This window comes from Arvicanthis niloticus, chromosome 5, assembly GCF_011762505.2.
Source record: "Arvicanthis niloticus isolate mArvNil1 chromosome 5, mArvNil1.pat.X, whole genome shotgun sequence".
NCBI lineage: Eukaryota > Metazoa > Chordata > Mammalia > Rodentia > Muridae > Arvicanthis > Arvicanthis niloticus.
The window spans coordinates 5,214,221-5,234,858 of NC_047662.1; the positions used below are offsets into that span (position 1 = coordinate 5,214,221).

Consider the following 20,638-nt stretch of genomic DNA (forward strand, 5'->3'; position numbering starts at 1 on the left):
CCCCCGACGGCGCTGCGCAGCTAGGAGCTGCAGGGAACCTGCGGCCACGGCGGCCCGTCGGGCTGGGAGACGCCGGGCCTGCGAGGCGCATCCAGGCTGGAGGCGGAAAGAGCGGCCGATAGGGCAGGGAGGCGGCTCAGGCCCCACGCGGTCCCACGCGCGAGCGACGCCCTCCAGGCCCGGCCCGACGCCGTCCAGCGCGACGCCGCCAAGCTGGGCGCAGTTCCGGCGCAGTCCGCGCGCCGAGCCGCTCCGCGCCCCACACCTGCTTCTGCCCAGCTCCGGGTGACGTGGCGCGCACCGATTGGCCCTCCCTGTGCTGGGGGCGGAGCCGGGTGCGGTGAGCTCACCGCTGCGCCCCTCCATTGGCCGTGCGGGCGCACTCGGGCTGTGGCGGGGAGACCGCGGTACCCGGAGCTCAGCGCGGCGTTCCAGCGGCGGCTAGTGGAGTGGAGCGACTCGGGCGGGGCCGGGCGGGGCGGAGAGTCGGGCACGGGCGTCTGGGCTCCGGACGGACCAAGGGTGACTGTGCTCCCACGTCCCAGTGAGTGTGCGCCTGGCGGAGGGACGAGGGCGGAGGCTGGCGCGGGGGCGTGGGGACAACACGCGTGCTCGCGGGGGCGCGAGCGAGAGTGAAGAAGAAGGAGAGCGTCTGAGGAGCTAGGTGCAGGCACGCGTGATTCTGGAGCGCGTGGGAAGCGAGGCCATTGGGGTTGTGTCTTTACAGGAGCGGCGGTAAGTGCGCGCGTGTTTATGGCGCGAGTGAAGCTTGAAGTGTGCGCGGGGGACCTGGTGTTGTGGGGGCGTGTTTTGGAGCGAGTGGGGGAGTGCGGTCGCAGCAGCAAGTAGGTTTAAGGACTGCGTGTGAGACGAGCGTGCTTTGGGAGCTAGTGGGGAGCGCGTGTGGGTGGTCGGGTGAGCGTGGGGGAACCGAGCTGTGTTTCTAGAGCGATCGCTGGTGCGAGGCCCGTGTTTACAAGAGGGCGTGTGTTTGGGTGAGCGTGCGCAGAGCAGGTGTGAGACACGCGGGCTCGTGGGAGACGGAGTGTGTTTACGTGCGCCAGGGAGCGCGCGGGGCCGGGCGTTGGCGCGCGTTTCTGGAGCGCGCGTGTTTATGTGCGGCGCGGCGGGGGCGCGCGGGCGGGGGGCGCGCTCCTGCTCCGCTGCTGCGCTGAGCTCCCCCTCTGTCCGCGGGCCCGCGCCCCTTGCCTGGATCGGCGCCCGCGGTGCACGCAGCGAGGGCAGCGAAGGCCGCTTTGTTTTCCTAGCGCCCAAGGCCGGTGGGGAAAGTTGAGAGGCAAGGTGTGGAAGAACTTGCTGAGAGCTTGGCTTACCTGCAGCCCAGAAGCACGGGCGTTGGGGCACCTTTTTATTCATGGCCAGCCGTTTAGATGCCCAGGGTCTTGCTCTTTGATTCTCCGTGGTTTGCACGGCGTTAGAAGTCGCACTTAACCATTGTCAAAACACATAGGCTACTGTAGAACAGCGGGACCCACTTCTGAGTCTTGCGCATTGTCTCCTTGTCTCCCCATCCTACTTGGTCCACCGACCTGAGGTAGCAATGAAGATAGCAGACCTAGTTAGTAAACAACCAGGAAGGCTCTCGGATCTCCAGAGTGCCTCTTACCTTGACTTGGTTAAACGGGCTACCTTTCTCCTCTCAGGGAAGCCAAACTCAACATATTATAACTGTGCTCCCAACCTGTTTTGTGGTAAAATGGATAAACAGTAGCTGGGCAGAGTTTCCCTCCAGTCTTTGTACACAGAAACTATTACTGTGAGATCTAGTAAAGAAAAACATGAGGCAGCACACAGCGCTTTCCCTGGAATGTGTTTATAGGTAAATCATTTGTTATTTGAACACCAGAGTTACTAGGTAGCAGATTAGCTTGTGGGTCTTTTTCTTTGTATTGGATTTAAGGAATGATAATCTTTAATGCTTTAGAAAAAGGCGTTTGACTTCGTAGTGAAAACAAAAAGCATTGAAATTGTGCATTGCTTAGGAACCTCAGTGGGGTCTTGGTTAATTCCACTCTGTACAATCCAAGTGGACATAGCTCATTTAAGGAAAGAATTAACAGGGTTGCATTGTTTAAGGCTTTTAAATCTCAGGCGTGCCGGTTCAGACTTTCCCACAGCCCTGTATTCAGGACTGAGCTGGGTCCTCCTTCCTAGAATAGCCGGCACTGCCGCAGTGTAATAGGGTTGGGTTGCTTCAGAATTCGTGGATAACAGGTGGAACTGAGAATTCTTTGTTTCACATGAGCAAATCAAGCTGAAGAGTCAGTTGCCAGAGAAAGTATCCAACCAAGAAGGCGTGAAGCTCTTACTGACAGCTAGGATTCCAGGCTCAGCTCTGGAGCGGCTGGCCCCTGGCAGTGTGGGACATGTAAATTGGGGGATCTAGAGTTTCTTTTGGAAATCTTTCATGATGACTTCGGGTGTGACACTCTTTCTCATGAACTTGCAAGTTACAGTACTGTGTGGATAGCCTGCTTTTAAAAAAAAATGTCTAGAGAAAATTGAATACGTTCATACAAAACACAACTTTCCATGCTGCCCGGTAAAAATCAGGGGAGACCATTTTGTTAGGCTTGGCACAGCCCCGCAGGGTTTTCTGGAAGCCTTCATCTTTTCCCAGCCGGATGTACCCGCCTTCCTCAGCTCCTCACTGATCACTGCATGCTCTTGTGTCTTTTCATATTTAAAGGGCGTTGCTTTCTCCAGTTTAAAGTGATTTAATGTTTGTGCCCCTTCAATATTTTCAAGAGAGGGCGTCTCAATCTGGTGCCAGGTCTTCATTATCAAACATCAGCAGAGCATCCCGTCACAGTGCCCGAGTCTAATATTTGGGAGCTGATTTCAGTTACGTATTTCTTTGCCAAAAAGCTTCTGGCAGCCGTGTGTGATGTGGTTTATTTGTGTGTAGCTCACCTTCCAAGAGGGAGGGGGAGGGACTTAAGAGAGGCTACTGAGATATAGATTACACATGAATCCAGATAAAAATAGATGAAATAAAAGAGGATTAGACAGGAAATTGAAGGCTCAAGAGAGAGCACTGGGGAAACTGTTGAAATTAGTAAACAACACTATATAATCTTATGCACTTCCTAGGGGTTGGCCATAAACTCTATGTAAGCCTGTCCAGCTACTGTAGACAAAAGCAACCTGTGGGGAATTTTATTTTTTTTACTCTTTTAAGATATGTATTCCACAGAAGGTAAAACAGCTTCAAATAATTTTAAATAATAGTGGGAGAGATCCAGATGGTATGTATTAAGTTACATTAACGGTCACATGTTAATATTAGCCACATTTAGGAAGTGCTTATTAGCCTACTAGGTGACACATGGGTATTGTCACCTCCTGTCATGGAGAGCTTGGTGCTCAGACCTGCAGAGGTCTGTATAAATAGGCTCACCCTTGGCATAGTACCGGAAAGCCCAGAAGCCATATGACTTCTAGGTGTTCTCTGCTCTTCTTACATTTGGGCTACCACACAGTAGGCAGACAAGATGGAAAGTCACTCTTTAAAAATGGCAAGATAGCTTATAGATAGTGGCCTTCAAAAAAATGCAGGCGTGGAAGGGGCTAGTTGTATGATCTGTCTTGATGCTTTGTTTTTAGAGAAGTCCTTCTCGTGGATTAATCAAAATTTTGGCAGTATAGTACCTTTTATTTGTTAAATTTTGCATTGTTGTCTAAGACAAGCATAGTAGACATACCATGTGGAGAGATAGGCCCACTCCTTCTGAAGCATCTACTGTATACAATGTTTCAAGCAAATTGTAACTGATAGAAACTAAGTTGCAGAAAGTAAATATAGGGAAAGCAGATGTTTACAGTAATTAAACTGCCGAGAAGCTTAACTTTTTTTTTTGTATTGTGGGTAGCAAGGGTAAGTAAATAGGGTTTTCCATTATTTTAAACTAAGACTTGTTAACTTCCAGGATCATCCATGTCCTCTGTCCGTTTTCTGCCCATCTCCTAACTAATCGTTAGCACCACCATCCAGGTCTGTGAGTTGCCTATTGAAAGGGGATATAGTGTTGCAGTCAGGTCTGAAGCTTAAGCTTCTATAGGTCAACACTCCATGTTAAATTCTGTCTGAATATTCTCCAAGCTTGACTCAGGTCCCTCCTCATTGGCTCAACCTTTTCCAGCATCTAGATTAGACAAGAGGCTGTTAGTGGTGTGTGAGGGGTGGCTACAGCTTCCTTCCCTGACTCTGCCTGATGTGATATGATCTAGCTAAAGCTTGGTGCACACCAATAAAGACATCGTTCAGCTTTTCGCTCCTCGATAAACTGCCAGGATCTTGAAGTGAAAATATTCTTTAAGCTTGAAACCAGTGTGATCCTATTTATACATTAGGTCTGGTCTTGTCTCTTGGCAGTCTAGACACAGACGTCACATGATCTCCCACTGAGGTCGGTTCAAGGTCTCCACTGGATGGGAGTCCTTCTTAAGTGGTCTTGAGGTGGCCCTAAAAACCTGGACACCGTACCCATGGAAAGTGGCTTAGGTCAGACATGTGGATCATCTTCCCGAGTTTCTTGGGGTTGGCGGGGGAGCTTGCTGTCCAGGAATGCGTATAGGCCACAGCTGTTTCGTGTCATATCATACAGTAAGAGGGGTACTCGGGTTGTGTTTTCACTTTGACACTAACTGAACTAGTAGGGATTGTCTTATATCCCTGCGTCTCTTATCCCTTACCTAGCTCCCAAAGCTTTAAGTGGTTTAGGAAGTTGGCTTAGTGGGTCAGCACCACCAATTTTTAAAATCAAAGCACATGCACACTGGAAGTGCTTTCGTTTCAGGTGTCTGTGTGTCTGCCTGCTTGCCTGTCTGCCTGCCTAGTGGGTTCTGTTGCTGTAGGCCACAGTAAGAAAGAGTCAAAAGGTAATCCCTAGACCGCCTTTTTCAGGCCTGGTGTTAACGATGTGATTCTGCTCTGTGGGGTGTGTCTTTGTGCCACAGCATTCAGCTGTAACTCGAGGCTTGAAGAGTTAAGATTCTTCGAGACATAAATTCGATGACAGATGGTCTGCAGCTAGGCCAGAGCACAGTCTGCCTTTGCCATCTTTTCAGATTTCTGTGGGTAATGAGCATCGAGTTGTGCTCCAGATAAGCAGGGTGGCTTGTTTCTGCCATGATTTACCCCGTTTTCTAGAGAAAATTATAGCAACATAAGGATAGTACTAAAATATGGTTAGTGACTGGGAGTATTTTTACTTATAGGTAAAAAATAGAACTTACCTGGTATTTAGCAAAAAGGCCGTCATTTTACAGTCCATTCATACCTTTCCTTCCTTAAATGAAACAAATTAAACTTTATTTTATGTGCATAAATGTTTTTCCTGCATGCATGGTGTATGTGTGGGCCTAGTGCTCATAGAAGCTAAACAGCATCAGATCCCCTAGGACTGGAGTTACAGCCAGTTATGAGCTGCCCAGTAGCTGGGACTCAAACCTGGAGCCTCTGAAAGAGCAGCCAGTGCGTTTAACTGATTATCCAACACTTCAACCCTCCCTTTTAAAATAAAAAAGGGAACCATATAAGGTGAGTCTGCTATTGTATATGGGTGAGCATCCATGCCTATTATGACACAGGTGTAGAGGCCAAGGGACAACATTATGAAGTCAGTTCTCTTGACCAATCTTTATGTGGTTTCTAAGGCTCCAGCAGGGATCTCCAGGTTTGTGGGAAACACGTTTACCCACAAAGCTACCGGCCCCACCACACACCTTTCTTTCAGTCCCAAATGACAACACTCCCTCTTGAATTAGATTATGTAGAAAAGAAGTCCCCTGAGTCATATTGAGTCCAGGTTTGGCATTTTCTTCAGGGACACTGGTTCTGAGAACGCAAGTGACGTCATAAGAAATGTGTCTTCTTCTCTTGGCTCTTCAGTCTCAGGCAGGCATTCCTGAAGCGGCCTGCGCAAAGTGTCTGTTTTACACCCCGTCAGCTCAGCAAACTTGTCTGAGAAGACAGACTGACCTTTGCATTTCCCAAAATGGCCCTTATTAGCACAGATGCGCCTCTTGCTGGATCCTGGCCCAGCTGGAGTCAAGCGTCCGGCCTTTGTCCACTCACCCCTGGAGTCCAGTGCCAGTACCCCCTTAAGTACAGGGCAAGAGTACTTCTTAGTCTGGGCTGCTGTGACATCATACCTTCGGCAGGCAGTTTATGGACGTAGTAGTTTTTACAGTTCTGGAGCCTAGAAGTCCCAGGTCTGGGTGCCCACACGTGTTGTTGTGTTCTCCTGGGTGCTGTTACCAGCCGTTCATGTCGTTGTGTTACAGAAGAACAAGATGGTTCCCTGAGATCCCTCTGTTCATAAGTACTCTACCGTGACCTGCTACCCACCAGAGGCCCTGTCTGCTAATGCTGTGGAGTTTGAATGTGTAGCTTTGAGGAAGGCTCAGAAACACTGTGTGCCCCAGGGCTGTGGTCAGAGGAAGGGAGGTCAGGTGGGCACACTGTGTGGGAACTGACACTTTGTGATCCTTATACCAGATTGACACTTTGTGATCCTTATACTCAGAAACCACAGAAACTCGGCAGTAAAGCCCCGTTCTGTGTTCTCACTCCCGTCCCATTTTAAGTGAGGAGACACCAGCACTCACTCATTGCTCTTGATCGACTCCCCAGTGGTGGCCGACCAATGGTCCTTAGGACCGTTTTCAGAAAAATACGATTCGGTTTCTTGACATCACACACTTGTGGTTTGGACTGCCCAACAAAGATTGTATTTAAGAATCTTGTCGTCCTTTCTGGTGAAAGAAGCCATTGATTGTACTCTGGCCAGAATCAATGCCCTTGGCTTTTGAATGTGTGAAAGGTGTTTTGGTTCCTACTGTAAAAACTCAGGGAGAGCAAGCTGTGATAAAACCCATACCCAAGGCAACCTAGAGGGAAGTGGGGCAGCGAGCCGCAGGAGCACAATGTGTGTGTGTGTGTGTGCACGCACGCGTGCACACTCATGTCTCCTGGTGCAAACATGGAGCAGAGAGACTGATCTGAAGAGCAGGACAAGGCTTTTAATCTCAAAACCTACCTCCAGTTACTGCACTTCCTGCAACAAGCGTGTACCATTTAGAGCCCCCAAAGGGTCACCAACAGAGAGCCAGGTATTTAAAATATATGACTAAGGGGGACATCTAATAAACAAACAGACAAACAAAAAGCTTATAGGCCTATCAGTAATACTTCTCACTTTACACAGTGCTGGGCCCTGGGCTAGCCTGACAACAAAACCCTTTAAACCTGCAGTAAATAGTATACATTTGCAGGGGAAGCAAGAAACATAACATGGACAGGCATTGTATACTGTAAAGCACTGAACTGCATAGCTTCCATAGTATAGTAACAAGTTACACACACTTGCAATATGTTTGCAAACCAGGGAGGTAGTGAACCTCACATCATAAAACAGTGATGTTTGAGCAGAAATTTACAGAAGACAGTTTAGGAAGCAGAAACTTTTTTTTTTTTTTTTTTTTTTTTTGGTGTGGATTCTTGTATAGAACTCAAAATGATAGTCTAAAATAGGAAAAGCCTAGTGTTCTTTTGTTTTTTAAGATTTAATTATTTTATGTAGGTGAGCACACTGTCGCTGTCTTCATGCACACCAGAAGAGGGCGTCAGATTCCATTACAGATGGCTAGGAGCCACCATAAGGGCTCAAGAACCATAAGGATTCTTATTAGTGCCTATGAAAGATGTTTCTTTCAGATTGCATGTGTAAGTGTGTGTGTTTGTGCCTGCAAGCGCATTGCCTACAGAGGCCACCAGGGGGCAGTGGAGCAAGAGTTACAAGCAGTTGTGATTGTGAGCCACCCACTGAGTTGCTGGGAACCAAACTATCTTCTGAAAGAGCAGTGGCTCTCAGCTGCAGAGCCATCCCTCCAGTCCCTCTTCAGATTTTGATACTAGGGATGGTCATGCATGTAGGCAAATTATAGGTCGTGATCCTACAATCAGTGACCTCCGTTTCATCTGGTCTGCTGAGTGAGTGAAGTCCAGGACTCCCTTCTGACCCTTGGAGCGCTCCTGTGTGTACACTTGAGCTGAGCACTTTCCTGGGTCTTGATTTGCCCTCATCTGATGTCAGTTGTATGCATTTTCACTCGCTGCCTCACCTCAAACAGATGTAGCATCCGGGCTTGCCAGCTGCTAAGGGAGAGGAAGGAGGGGACTAAATGGACTCTGGGGGGGATACACTGGGACAGAGAGGGAAAGCCAGGGAATGTGAGGAGGGAAAAGTGAACCGTGGAGTGGAAGCTGGCAGTGGAGGCTTTCTGCAGCTGGTATCCATGGCTGCTGGCGCTCATTATTAACCTTCTGGGTTTTGTTTGTTTGTTTGGTTGGTTGGTTTTTTTAGATAGATTTGTTTGTTTGTTTATTTGAGTATATCATACCCCATTACAGATGGTTGTAAGCCACCATGTGGTTGCTGGGAATTGAACTCGGGACCTCTGGAAGAGCAGCCAGTGCTCTTAACTGCTGAGCCATCCCCTTGGTCCATTGTTTAACTGTTCCCACACCTTTAGAACTGCACTCTGAATGGAGTGGTTCAGGACGTCCACTCTGGGGACTTGTATGACAGAAGGACAGGGCTGCACCACATGTGTTTGGAGTCCAGCACCACTGTAGTGAACACCGGAGCTTCAGCTCTTCTGCCTCACCCAGAAGGCCAGGACCCGATGGAGTCGAGTTCAGACCTGGCCTAGGGTGTAAGTACCACAGTCACCACATGGAGTGAGCACTGTGCAGACGTGGACTTGTCCTTGTTCCAGTACAGCAGATAGAGCCAAGGACAAAACAACCATCTCGGAAAGATGCTGAGGACCAAAATACTTCCTAAAACTGTTTGTTCTTCGCAAAATCTGTCAAAAAACCACACAGAATTTGACAAAATGTGTATCCCTTTATCAGAAAGACTTGTGGTGGATCACAAAATACCATCTTTATGTCTTTTATCTGTTGAGACTTACCTGTAATCTGGCCACTATTTTAGGGATTACAGCTATTTATTTCTAAATTATTTTAATCGATTCATCTAAATGGTACTTTGCCTGTGTTTATCCCAGAGTTTATAGCATTGCAGAAAAATACGATTATTAAATGTTCAAGTTATTGGATTGAAGTATGCCGTTGTAGAATTCTGTCTTAAAAGATAAAAGGCTAGGCTGGCCATGGTGGTGCATGTCTTTAATCTGTACACTTATGAGGCAGAGGTAGGGGGGGAATCTCTATAAGTTCAAGGCTAAACTGGTTAGCCACAGCAACATAGTAAGACCCTGTCCTAAAAATAAACAAATAAGATACTCCCTTTTGAATTACGTTGAACTCCAACATTCTCACAAGTTAGCAAGTCATCAGCGTGTGCCTTTGCAGGTGGCACCCCACAGTCAGCTCTGAGAGCCAAGGCTTGCCAACCGCAGGCCCTCGACAGTACGTAGAGATCGAGTCTGGAACCAGCAGGGGAATCCTTCCATTCTGTGTGATGTGCATGGTTTCTCAGATGTTGAAAACCACGAGGACCGTGGACTAAGTATATCCTGTGAGTAGAAGTGGAAGCAGCCAGATTTCCTGGCTCCTCTTCCCCGCTGCTCTATAAAACAACCTTTCTTTTGTTATTAAGTTTCCACCTCTGCTTCTTGTAGCCTGCTTCCTAACCCTGCAGAGCAGTGTTTAAGGCGAAAACACTAGAGATTATCGCATAGTCTCAGTGAGATGTCTCGTTTGTTTCATACGCAGGGTCTTTGATGGATATCTCTTCGGTGGGATAGATAAAAGATGGCTGTGCCTGATGATGGACAGAAGTGGGAGAGGGATGTGTGGTGTGGGTGCCTGTAACCCCTGCATCTGGAATCTAGAGGTGGAAATAGAGGATCAGGAGGTGATGGTTGTTCTTGGCTAAATAGTGAGTTTGAGGTATATGACAGCCAGGATCAAAACAAACAAACAAACAAACAAACAAGACAAAAGCAAGAAATTGGTTTTCTTGACAGAAAAAACAGACCACCATAGAAATGAAATGTTACCAAAGTTTACATCTTATCTTGCAGATAGGTGAAATCACTCATTTGCCAGATATTTCTCAGTATTTCCCTCCTTTCCTCCCTCCCTCCATCCCTCCCTTCCTTATTATTATTTTTTTTAAGACAGGGTCGCTACATAGCCGTGGCACTTAAACTGTGCAAACCAGGTTGACCTTAACCTCACAGGGATCCACCTGCTTCTGCCTCCCGGGTGCTGGATTAAAGGTGTGTGTCACCACGCTCAGTGTGTATCTCTGTATGCTTTGAGCCTGTGGCCAAACTGCACATTACCTGGTGGCCTGTCTATGTTTTGTGCATCAGCCAGAGGCTGAGCTTTTGTGTTTTAGGCTCTTGTTGGTTAACAGAGCGCGAGCCTTCTTGGTTATCACAGCGCTATACTCCCAGTTGAGGGACAGTACATCTCCTCCCGCCCCCTCCCCCGGACTCTCCCCCAAGGATTTCAAGTGGCTTTCCGAAACACCGCTAACTGTGGAATAGCCAACCTGTCTTCACTTGAGCACCTAGTTCTGCCTTCTGACAGTCCTGCTGGTTTGTCCTTCTCGGTCTCAAGAATTAGGGGTTTTGCTCTGAATTTCCTTCCTACAAGCCGGTTGGCTTTCCTTCCACCCCCGCGTCTTCCTGTCTGTCCTCGGAGTCGCAGGCTAGCACTCCGACTTTGAAAAACCTTGGACTTTGGCGTTAACTCTCCCCCCCCCCCCATCTGATATCTCCTTTTCTGTTTATCATCTTTCTTTTTTATTAACATTTAGTCATTGTCTGAAATTATGGGGTTTCATTACATATTGCATTTTCTCAGTGGTCTATGACCATTAAGGCTGCCCCTCAGATTTGGCTGCCTTTTGGAAAGTTAGCATTCTTAAAGGGGCACTGTATGAAAGTGGGCACTGACCCTCTAATTCTCAGCCGGAGCCCAGTTCTCTTTGGTTCTGATTTGCTGCCTTGACTCTCAGGTGGATATGTCCTTTATTACAGCAAGGTCAGCTCTTGTAGTACCTTGGGGCTGTCTCCTGCCTTAATGCTCTGCAGAGACAGCCGGGCTCCGTGGGCACCCCGTGAACCCTTGAAGGGGAGGATCCTTGGAGAACACGCTTGCTGCTGTTCCTCATGCCTCTCTGGCTTCCATACTGGATGACCGACGGTGGGAGAGAATCCTTTGCTCTGCTCCTCAGTGCTGTAATGCCAGCCAGTTGGCTTTGTTCAGCAGCTCCCAGAAGAGTCTTTGGGCATTCCTAAGACTCTTGTTCAGAGTTATACGGAACAAAGACACGGAGGAGAAACTGGAGTACCGAAGCCCCGCAGACGGAAGCAGGTGGAGGAGGCACCCTAACTAGAACGGGGGTTCTAGAGTTTTGGTTCCTGTAGTTGGAGGGTGTTTAAGAAGTGGAGTATTGCGGGTTTTTTCCTGAGGCTAAATTTAGGAGTTGCTTTGGAAAATCGGAGTGGTACAGTGTGTGCTTCATCGCTGTCCGGCCCTTCCTTCCCTCTGCACTTGGACATCTTACTTGGCTTGCCAGGGAGGCGCAGCTTAATGGATTTTGGTGGCCCCATGTATTCTGGGAAGGAATGAAGTGACTTCACTTTCCCCGTCTTTCCGAGCTTCCTGAAACATTTAGGAGACTTCCTAAGCAGCAATTACAGTTCTTTACAGAAATAGTCACAGCCATACCCCCTCCTGCTTGGTCAGCCCTTGCTGTCGCCGAAGCCAAAGGCTGTAAATGGAACGGGAGATGGCTTCTCGTTCCCCGTCCAAATAGCAACAGGAGGCACATGTGCACTTGAGACACAAATAGCGTGTTTTAAAATAGCAGATGGTATTTGATGGTCGCTCCTTCATTCATTTACCTGCCAAGGCAAACTTTCTCCCCCTCTGGCAAGAAGACTCGAAGTGGCTCAGCACGCACGACACGCCTCTGCCTGTGCTGCGCATTAGCTGATCGGCACCCATGCCCAACCTAAGCATGCGTCTGAGGTGGTTCTAGACAAATATTTCTTTGTTTCGCATCATTAAAAGTTCATGTTCACACAGCAGCTTAACCTGACAGACTTGCTTAACACTTTGGTAACTAATCACGGGCCCTGCTTTCCGGTATGGTGAGCTCTGTGCTGGTGGTTTGCAGAGCCCGTTTCCCACGTGCAAAGGGGGGCACCTGACAGTTAGGGTCAGTGATATTTTTAGTGTGCAGCGCTGGCGGCTGCAGAAAAGTGACATTGCTCTGCTAGGAAATTCCAGCTTGTGTCTGTGAGGACGTCACATGGTTAAGTCTTGCTGCCAGGCCTCTCGGTGAGCACTGTGTAGTGACATCATCTCTTTACCTGAGCTGCAAAAAAAAAAAAAAAAAAAAAAAAAAAAAAAAAAACAGTCAGCCAGGAAAACACAGCTTTTTTTTTTTTTCACCCGCTTTTCAAGTCAGCTCCAGTGCGTTTTAACCATTTCAACCAATCCCTCTCCTCTCGCTGAAGGGAACAGTTTACTGCTGGTTGGCGCATAGATCCACTGTGGCAGTGAAGTCTGCTTAGTCCCTGGCCAGTCGGTAAATGACCTCATCAATAACTTGGCTCCCAGGTGCTTAAATTAGAAAAGAGTACTCCTTCCACCCAGCACTTGCTCCACCTGTGCCAGATCCCTGCGTCCCGAAAGCCCACAGTCTTGCCAGTAGTGGGATGGCATATAGGAAAGGACGTGTGTACTGTTTGCTGAGTTTTTCTCTTAAGACAGAGGGCAAGACTGGGAAGGGCAGCTGGGTTCACTGGCAAGAACACCACTTTGGATTCCAGCCTGTGTGCAGATCTCCGTCCTGATCTCAAACACAGCATGGGCTTGGGTAAGAGTAAGCCTGGGCTTCCTTCTCTCTAGGTGAAGAGGGAAACCCTTTGGTTGTTGGGAAGATGGGACTTAGACATGAGGTGTGCCTGGCTTCTGGAGGTGCTCCATGTAGCTGCTCAGCAGATGCCATTATTGCCCCATAGAAAATGCTGTCTGAGCTCAGGAAGCATCAGAAGTTCACAGGTGGACTGAAAAAAGGAGACTTTAGCTAAGGGCCAGAGGCATGGAAAATTCCTCCTGTGTTCGGAGAACAGTGAATCAGGAGAAAGGGGAAAGGGAGAGAGGGGACCCAGTAGACAACAGAGGAGTGACCTAGAGCAGTTGCTGAAAAGTATGATACAGTATAACAGAAAGTTTAACTCCATACTACAGGTTCCAGGAGAATGATTTAAATTAACCATCTAATTAGATACATTGTATTTTGCCTGCATCACGTGCATGCAATGCTTGTGAAGGCCAGAAGAGGGCGCCACCAGCTCAGACAGCATGGTCAGCTATCCAAGGAGGGGATGTGCGTTGACGACCTAAAGCTGGCACACGCTCACACGCTTGGTGGATGAAGCAAACTCTGACCACTTTATTTTTTTCCCCTTAGCCCTTTTATACCACCCCAAAACAAAATTCTCTAAGACAAAGATTACCTTGTAGCCACAAGTTACATATTCTCTAAAACAATCACCACAAAAACATATTCTTCAAGATCATTAAAATTATTACACAGAAGGAGAATTACGACAGGATTATGGAGTGTGTACTCTTCTTTTGAAACTCATACCTAACTAAACGTTTCCCATCTGTCTTTCTCTCCATGAATTCATTGTAACCCCAAAGCAATAATCCTTTGTCATTTATTAACGAAGTTTAAGCAAGTCAGTCTGTAGTAGCAAGTTTTTCCCTGAGCTTAGCTGACGACAACTTGAATTTACCAAGAAACAGATCATCTATCTTGCATCTTGTTTTTGACCTCTTGTTCAGCTAAACTGGCTAATCTGTTCTCTATTCTCATGCTCAGAAATATTTACTCTTTATTCATAACCCCGTCTTTTCATGGTGCACACTGGAACCAGTGACTACATCCCCAGATGACAGGATCCGGGAACTCAGACCCAACCTGGAATGAAATGTTTCCTTTGATCATTAACTTGTTACTTTCTCTTCCAAATACAGTTACACACTTGTAAGGCCTGAGGACTCACTGCATGCCTTCTCTAACCTCTGAAGCCCCCACTGTTCTACAAGGGAGGGGGCACATTCTCCTCATTCTAATAATTATATCTTTCTGACAGAACAACCTAAACCATCTTCTTAAACTTTCTGTCAACTACCCTAACTTCCTAAAACGATTTAAGCCAGGAATTGATCTAAACAACATCATATCAAGAAAGTTCATCTTCATACTGATCTACAGGAAAATTGAACAAGAGAGTGGGCTGTCTCCCAGGAAGCAGTCACACCAGACTATAGGCAGTGAGGATCTCCTCATGCCCAGTCCCACCATGCCAGATTCAGGAGGCATATAGCAAGGATAGACGTGAGAAGGCACACAGCGGCAGCAAGACATTATACAGAGAGGACACCCCTGGGGCTGTGCCTCTCTTAGGCACATCCATTGCAACTGTGCGAAATAGTGCAATATCTCCAGGAAAGCTCACCTACCTACCATAGTTCCTCCTGCATGGCTTCTGCCACAGATCTCTGGAACCTGGGTCACTGATAGTTCTGAGCCATCATGTGGGTGCTGGGAACTAAATGTGGGTCCACTGCAAGAGCAACAAGCCCTCTTAACAACTGAGCCGATTCTTATGTGCATGGGTGTTCTGTCTGCATGTGTACCTACGCATCACTGGTGCCCAGTGAGACCAGAAGAAGGGATTGGGTCCCCTGAGACTCGAGTTACAGACAGCTGTGAGCTGCCACGTGCGTGCTGAGAACTGAAACCCAGGTCCTCTTGAAGAGCAGCCAGTCCTCAGAACCACCAAGCCATCCATCTCTCTAGTCCTGGGCCCCCGATATTTTAAATTATTGGATCTCATGTCAGAAACCATTCAGTGTAGTCATGAAAATTGAGTTCTAAATTTTAAAATAGGATGTACAACATCAGAGCAGGCATCGATGCAGCAGGCTCAGAGTCTTTTTTGATATAGCCTCCTCGTCACTGATAGCAGATGCTGAAGCCCCTGGATGTGTCCACTCTCCAGCAGCAGAGTCCATGTTTTCTAAACTTAGAACATGCTGTGGGTGTCTGATTTTTTTTTTTTTTCGAAAATTTTTCTTTAAGCCTCTGGTACAGCTTAGGAACTTTAAAGATTTAGGAGTATTTTCCAAGAAGCCTAAAACAGAAACAGAAAAGGCACATCAGTGGGTAGTGAGTTACAGTCAGGTTCAGGTCTGTGGTTAGTAACAGGGCCATAGTGATGTTACTTTATCTTAACACAGGCATTATGGGAAATGTTAGTTTTGGGGATAACTGGGCAAGGGACCTAATGGGAGTTCTGTGGTCTTTGCTACAGATATGTAAATAAAAGCATTAAAATGTGCACACACAAACACACACACATTAAATATAGATTTAAAGGCCCCACAGCTTTGGTTTGGGAGAAGACCCAGTGTGACGGAAGTTCACACTTAGAAGGAAGTCTCCTCACTTAGATTTTCGTGTTGGCTTATTTAATCCGTACCAGATAGACATTGGCACCCCTGCTTTACTGATGAGAGAAAGGAGGCGTTAGGCGGATCACACCGTAGTTAGGCCCAGCCAAGAACTCTGATCTCTCCTGTGTTCACTCCTCCAGGCACTGATGTCCCATCAAAGAATGCCACTTCTGCAAAATGTGGGTTTAGGTAGAACACAGTCCTCACGAGAGCAGGGGTGAGTCAGCCAGGTTATTTACCTGCTGGCTGCAGAGCAAGTGTATGGAGTACGCTTGTTCTGTGAGGCCGGCCAGTGATAGCTAAAGGACCTTCCCTTTCCCAAAGCCATGCAGTTAAGTAGGTCAGTTGAGAGACTTGCAAAGGCAGAGACTCACACCTGGGCACACATCCCACCTTGAATAGAAGCTGGTCAGAAACAACTGGAACGTAGGGTAGTAGTTGGCTGGGTTAGAGAGCAGAGTAAGAGTGGGGGCGGAGTGGATCTTAACATCTTCAAGTACTGACAGGTCCGAGTTGGCTCTGCACTTGGGGAAAAGGTGTGGGTCCCAGTTCTCCCCAATTCTCAACAGAGCTGGTGTGCATGTTTACCCAGGGCTGGGAGGAGTCTGTGCTTCTGGCGACTGTCATCCAAGTACAGGGTGGAAGAGGGGTGTTCTTTCAGAGTGGAAGCAAGCCAGGACCTGAGCCGGGCTCTTTGAAATGTGGTCCTGACTAACATCCCCGGCATCCCTGAGAACTTGAGAGAAATGCACCCTGTGGGCTCAGAGACTCTAGGAGTAGAACCCAGCGGTCTCTGAAAATGGGAGCCGCCAGTGTCAGTCTATTTCCTATATAGATAATAAAGTCTAGTGCCTCCTCAGGACGCAGGGTGCATTGGCTTCAGGACATCCTGAAGGTACCAGGACCCAAGAATGCTCAGGTCTCCTACACAAAGTGTTTGCTCAGAGCCTGTGCTTGTCCTCCCGTGCATTTCACCGTCTTACGGTGCTTTGCCTTATCTAATAGGAGGTAAATGCTGCCAGTCAATGGGCTGCGTCCTTAGGGAATAACAACAAGAGATGCATACGCCCTCAGTGTGCTCGGTTGAGCTTGTTTGGTGGGATGGGGGTCTGGTGGCTTATAACGAAAGGCAAGTATCGAATCACTGATAGACAGCCCTGGGCATTTTGATGTTTGTTTTTTCTTTGACAGGGTCTCACTGTGTAACCTTAGCTGGCCTGGAACTTGCTATGTAGACCAGGCTAGCCTCCCAGAGATCTGCTTGACTCAGCCTCCTAAGTTCTAGGATTAAAGACGTGAACCATCAGGTCTTTTAAATTTTGAAACGGAGTGTTAATAAGTTACCCAGTCTGGCTATGGACGCTTGATCCTCTTGCCTTAGACTCTTAGGTAGCTGTGATCATAGGCCAGCCAGTTACCAGGCCCGGGCCCTATGTTTTGATTTATGTATGTGTGTAAGTGCTTCAACGTGGAGCCGGAGCTTAACAGAGGGGATCCCATGCTCACAGGGCAAGCGCTCCACGGACTGAGCATCTCCCCTGTCCCCTCCACCTTTATTTAGTAAAAGTACTTTGCATCTTTCAAATGAGCCCACGGGAGCAGAGGACATGGATACAGAGGCAGCCCTATTAGAGACTGGATGATTTATGAAGACTAGGTGTTTATTTGACTCATGGTTCAGAGGCTGGGTCTCTTTGTGAAGTGCTTTTTAGAGTAGCTTATCAATATATAAGTACTCACTGCATGGCAACAGGGCAGCCCTGTTTCTGGAGCTTAAAAGCCAGTGTAGTCTTCGGTCTTTACAAGTCGGGAGAGCCTGTGTCCCTCTAGTGTGGGCCTGGCAGGAGGGACAGGCAGGTGAGCACCCTTAGCACAGCATCCTTCAGCTGTGCTCCTCAGGAGACTGGTAGCTGTCGCGGGGTGGATGTAACCAGGGCTTTCAGAGCCTCTGTGACTTTGTCTCCTGAGGAGCAGCTCATCTTGGCTGCTGGGTCCACAGTGCTTGGGGAAAGTGCGGAATATGAAGGAGTGCTGGAGCCGTGGAGTTTAGAATTAAGCCGCGTTGAGTCAGGGAGGGAGCCTAATGCAGGTCCAGAGGTGAATGGAGGTGAAGCTGAGGACCGCACTGCGGGAAGGAAGCAGGAGCCTTTGCAGTGTCCCAGGATAGTGGGGCTGCTGCTTCGGGCTGAGCCGTGACCCAGGGGTGGAGTTCTGTCTTTAGCTGACCTCCAACAGAGGAACGAGTTTCCTGTACCATTTGTGTTCCTGGGATCCAAACTCTCAAGGCTCCTCTGGTAATCTTCCCCACCCTCTCTTCATCCCAGACAGTGTTGGTTCCAAGTTACTCACGTGTGTAAATACTAAGATGAAATCCCCCAAGATAGCTGTGTCAAGTCAGAGCAGAGATGGGGGAGGCTCTCCCATTTGAGAGCGCCATGCTTTCTGTTTTTGTATTTGTGGAGGCGACTTCGGGACTGGGAAAAGGTCTCCCTCTTGCTCTTTGGTTTAGTAAAGTAAAATGACTTTGATGGAAAGTTAGTATTTCAAGTTTCCGAGGAAGAGGTACGTTTCCTGAGGAAGAGGTACGTTTCCTGAGGAAGAGGTACGTTTCCTGAGGAAGAGGTACGCTTCCTGAGGAAGAGGTACGTTTCCTGAGGAAGAGGTACGTTTCCTCAGGGCACTTCCTGCCTGTGCCTGTCTTCCTCTAATATTTCCTTCCTGGGGTGTTTGAGTGGCCAGAGAGAGGAGCCATCCTTGAGTGCAGCAATTTGTAAAGTAAGGCAGAGTACCTGCCTCCTGCTTGGTGAAGAGCTGAGTGAGGCTGGGGGGGGGGGGGCGGGGTGCCACCCTGGAGTATTGTCTCTGCCTTTTGTTCCTTCTTGCACGTGAGCTGCCCCACTCAGAAGTCTGAGGTTACCGTTAGGGTGGCAGGGAACACTGACAGGTCTACGCTTTCCAAGCCTTTCTATGACTCGGATGGCGGTGTTCTGAATGGAGCTGTGTCTTTCAAAGTTTTGAGGAGAAATGGGCTATAACCGCCTTTTAGCAAGGTCCTGATGACCGACCGACCGTGGTTCACCTTGAGAAGCTGATGTCAAGAACGCTTCCTTAGGGCATAGTATATTCTGAGCATGAACTGAGGTGATTCGCACTGGAGAGCTGAGAGTTAGGGGTGCTGTGGGGTTTATCCTTGCTGTGCAGTTAGCCGGCAGGACAGCAGGGTTCTGAGCAGCCCACCTCTCTGGCCCACCCCTCCACCGCTCCTTGTGCGTCTTGCCTCGGGCCCTTTATTTCTGGCTTGTGTATCTGGTTTTTCTCTTCACACTGGCCAGATGTAAGGGTCACCTTTCCTGACCACCGTTCCTGGTCACATGCACTGGCTGCCTCATTTGCACACTCTGGTTGGACTCCAGCAGCAAGACACCTCTTCTGCCCTCCTCAACGCTACTGGCACCCCTGGCACCATATTTACCAAAACTTGTGGCAGTAATATAGGCGCCGATGACTTTCATAATGATTTGGGGGAGCCTTCTTACTCCTGTGGCGTATCCTCATTCTTCCTGCGTGTGTGCTTGCACACAGATTGGGTTACAGATGTACTGTCTGGTCTTTACTCGGTTGTATAGAGTCATACTTTCTGAATTACAGTCCCAGCTCCTGCAGTGACGGCCTGTTGCTTCTCTTAGGTAGCACTGAACAGTGTGATTGTCTCTGACTGAGAGTGTTAAACTCTGTAAGGAACCTTACACTCTCCCGCCTCCTTTCTTGAAATCTTTTCCCACTAGCTTATATTACATCATAGCCACTTCCGGTGTCTTCCCTGGGTAGTGGTGGTGGAGTGCTGTGGGTGTGTGTGTGTGTGTGGGGGGGTGTTCTGTCAAATCTCCTCAGGGTTTCTGTGGGGAATTCCACAAACAGTGAAACAGGAACACAAAATTGAGGTTTTTGACACAGAGGAATTTTTTTTCTGGTTCTTCCTCTGGGCATTGTGGGCTTCTGTAATGTAAACGTTATGTTCTGGTGTGCAGAGACAGCCTGCCTGCCTTGCTGGGGAGACAGGCCTGCCGTAGTCCCTCACCTGGCAGAGCTGCTGTGACAGTCTTTTGGACACCACACTCACACGCTGGCATAGGCCACAGGCAGATGCTTTTCTTCTAGAACTCAGCCTCACGCCTCCTGTTCTACCCTAGATAACCAGTTCAGGATGTCCATCCTGGAGCGGCTGGAGCAGATGGAAAGGAGGATGGCTGAGATGACCGGCTCCCAGCAGCACAAGCAGGGGAGCAGTGGAGGTGGCAGCGGGAGCGGCAGTGGGAGCGGTGCTGGAGGTGGCCAGGCCCAGGTAGGTCCCACGGCGGCGGCAGCTTCTGTTTGCTCGGTGTTTCATGTGTGCATGAGGCACCTGTTCCCCGTGTCCTCCCTGCTGCTGTAGATGTCATTGTCCAGAGCTCTGCTTCGTGGTGCCCTTGCTCAGTTTGCATGGTGTGAAAGAGGCCTAGGTACAGACCCTTAGTCTCCAGCCCCATTTTCAGCTGTCCCTCTTGGTCTCAGATCTCACTGTGTTCCCTGGAAATTGGAAGGAGTGGCCAAAGGGTGATGCAGTGACACCCATCTGTCAGAACTCTGAATTAAACCAGTCCCTCTTCTTCCTATTCTGTATCTCATGCCTATCTTGAGAAATTTAAGAGCATAGTTCAATCCAGCAGTCCTTAAGCCTTTTATAGCCCCTGGAAGATGAACTCAGAAAATGGCCCGAGGACTGTTGTCCAGAGAGGCACGGCATGGTGTCTGTCGGTCATCTCTTGCAATGCTTTTCCTTTTCTTTTTAAATTTTATTTTCTTCATTTCTGTTTGTGTACATGACACACGTGAGGCCCAGGGGACAGCTGTCCTAATACCTTGGTTCTGGGATTGGATGCAGGCTGTCGGGGTGATGGCAAGGACCGCTGTCCACTGAGCCATCAGTCCAGTCACACTTCATATACTGCACAAAGAATGTATCGCGTGTCCACACGAGGAGATGGCCAAGTATTGCTGTTAAACTACTGTTCCTGAAGCTTCTGAGGACATCCCGTCTAGGGGCTTCAT

The 20,638-nt window shown here is 48.5% G+C and overlaps 1 protein-coding gene across 22 annotated transcripts in view; it reads left to right on the forward strand.

Moving 5' to 3' along the window:
- Camta1 (calmodulin binding transcription activator 1) overlaps positions 1-20,638 on the forward strand; it is an 837,099-nt gene that overhangs the window by 786,118 nt on the left and 30,343 nt on the right. For 16 of the 22 annotated variants that reach the window (XM_076933681.1, XM_076933680.1, XM_034503401.2 and 13 more), the window contains one exon: positions 19,741-19,892. In XM_076933681.1, the coding sequence (XP_076789796.1) occupies positions 19,741-19,892 (152 nt within the window). Of the gene's footprint in view, positions 1-395; positions 736-19,740; positions 19,893-20,638 lie in introns of those variants that run through there. The other 6 variants (XM_034503411.2, XM_076933690.1, XM_076933686.1 and 3 more) reach the window with 6 other exon arrangements.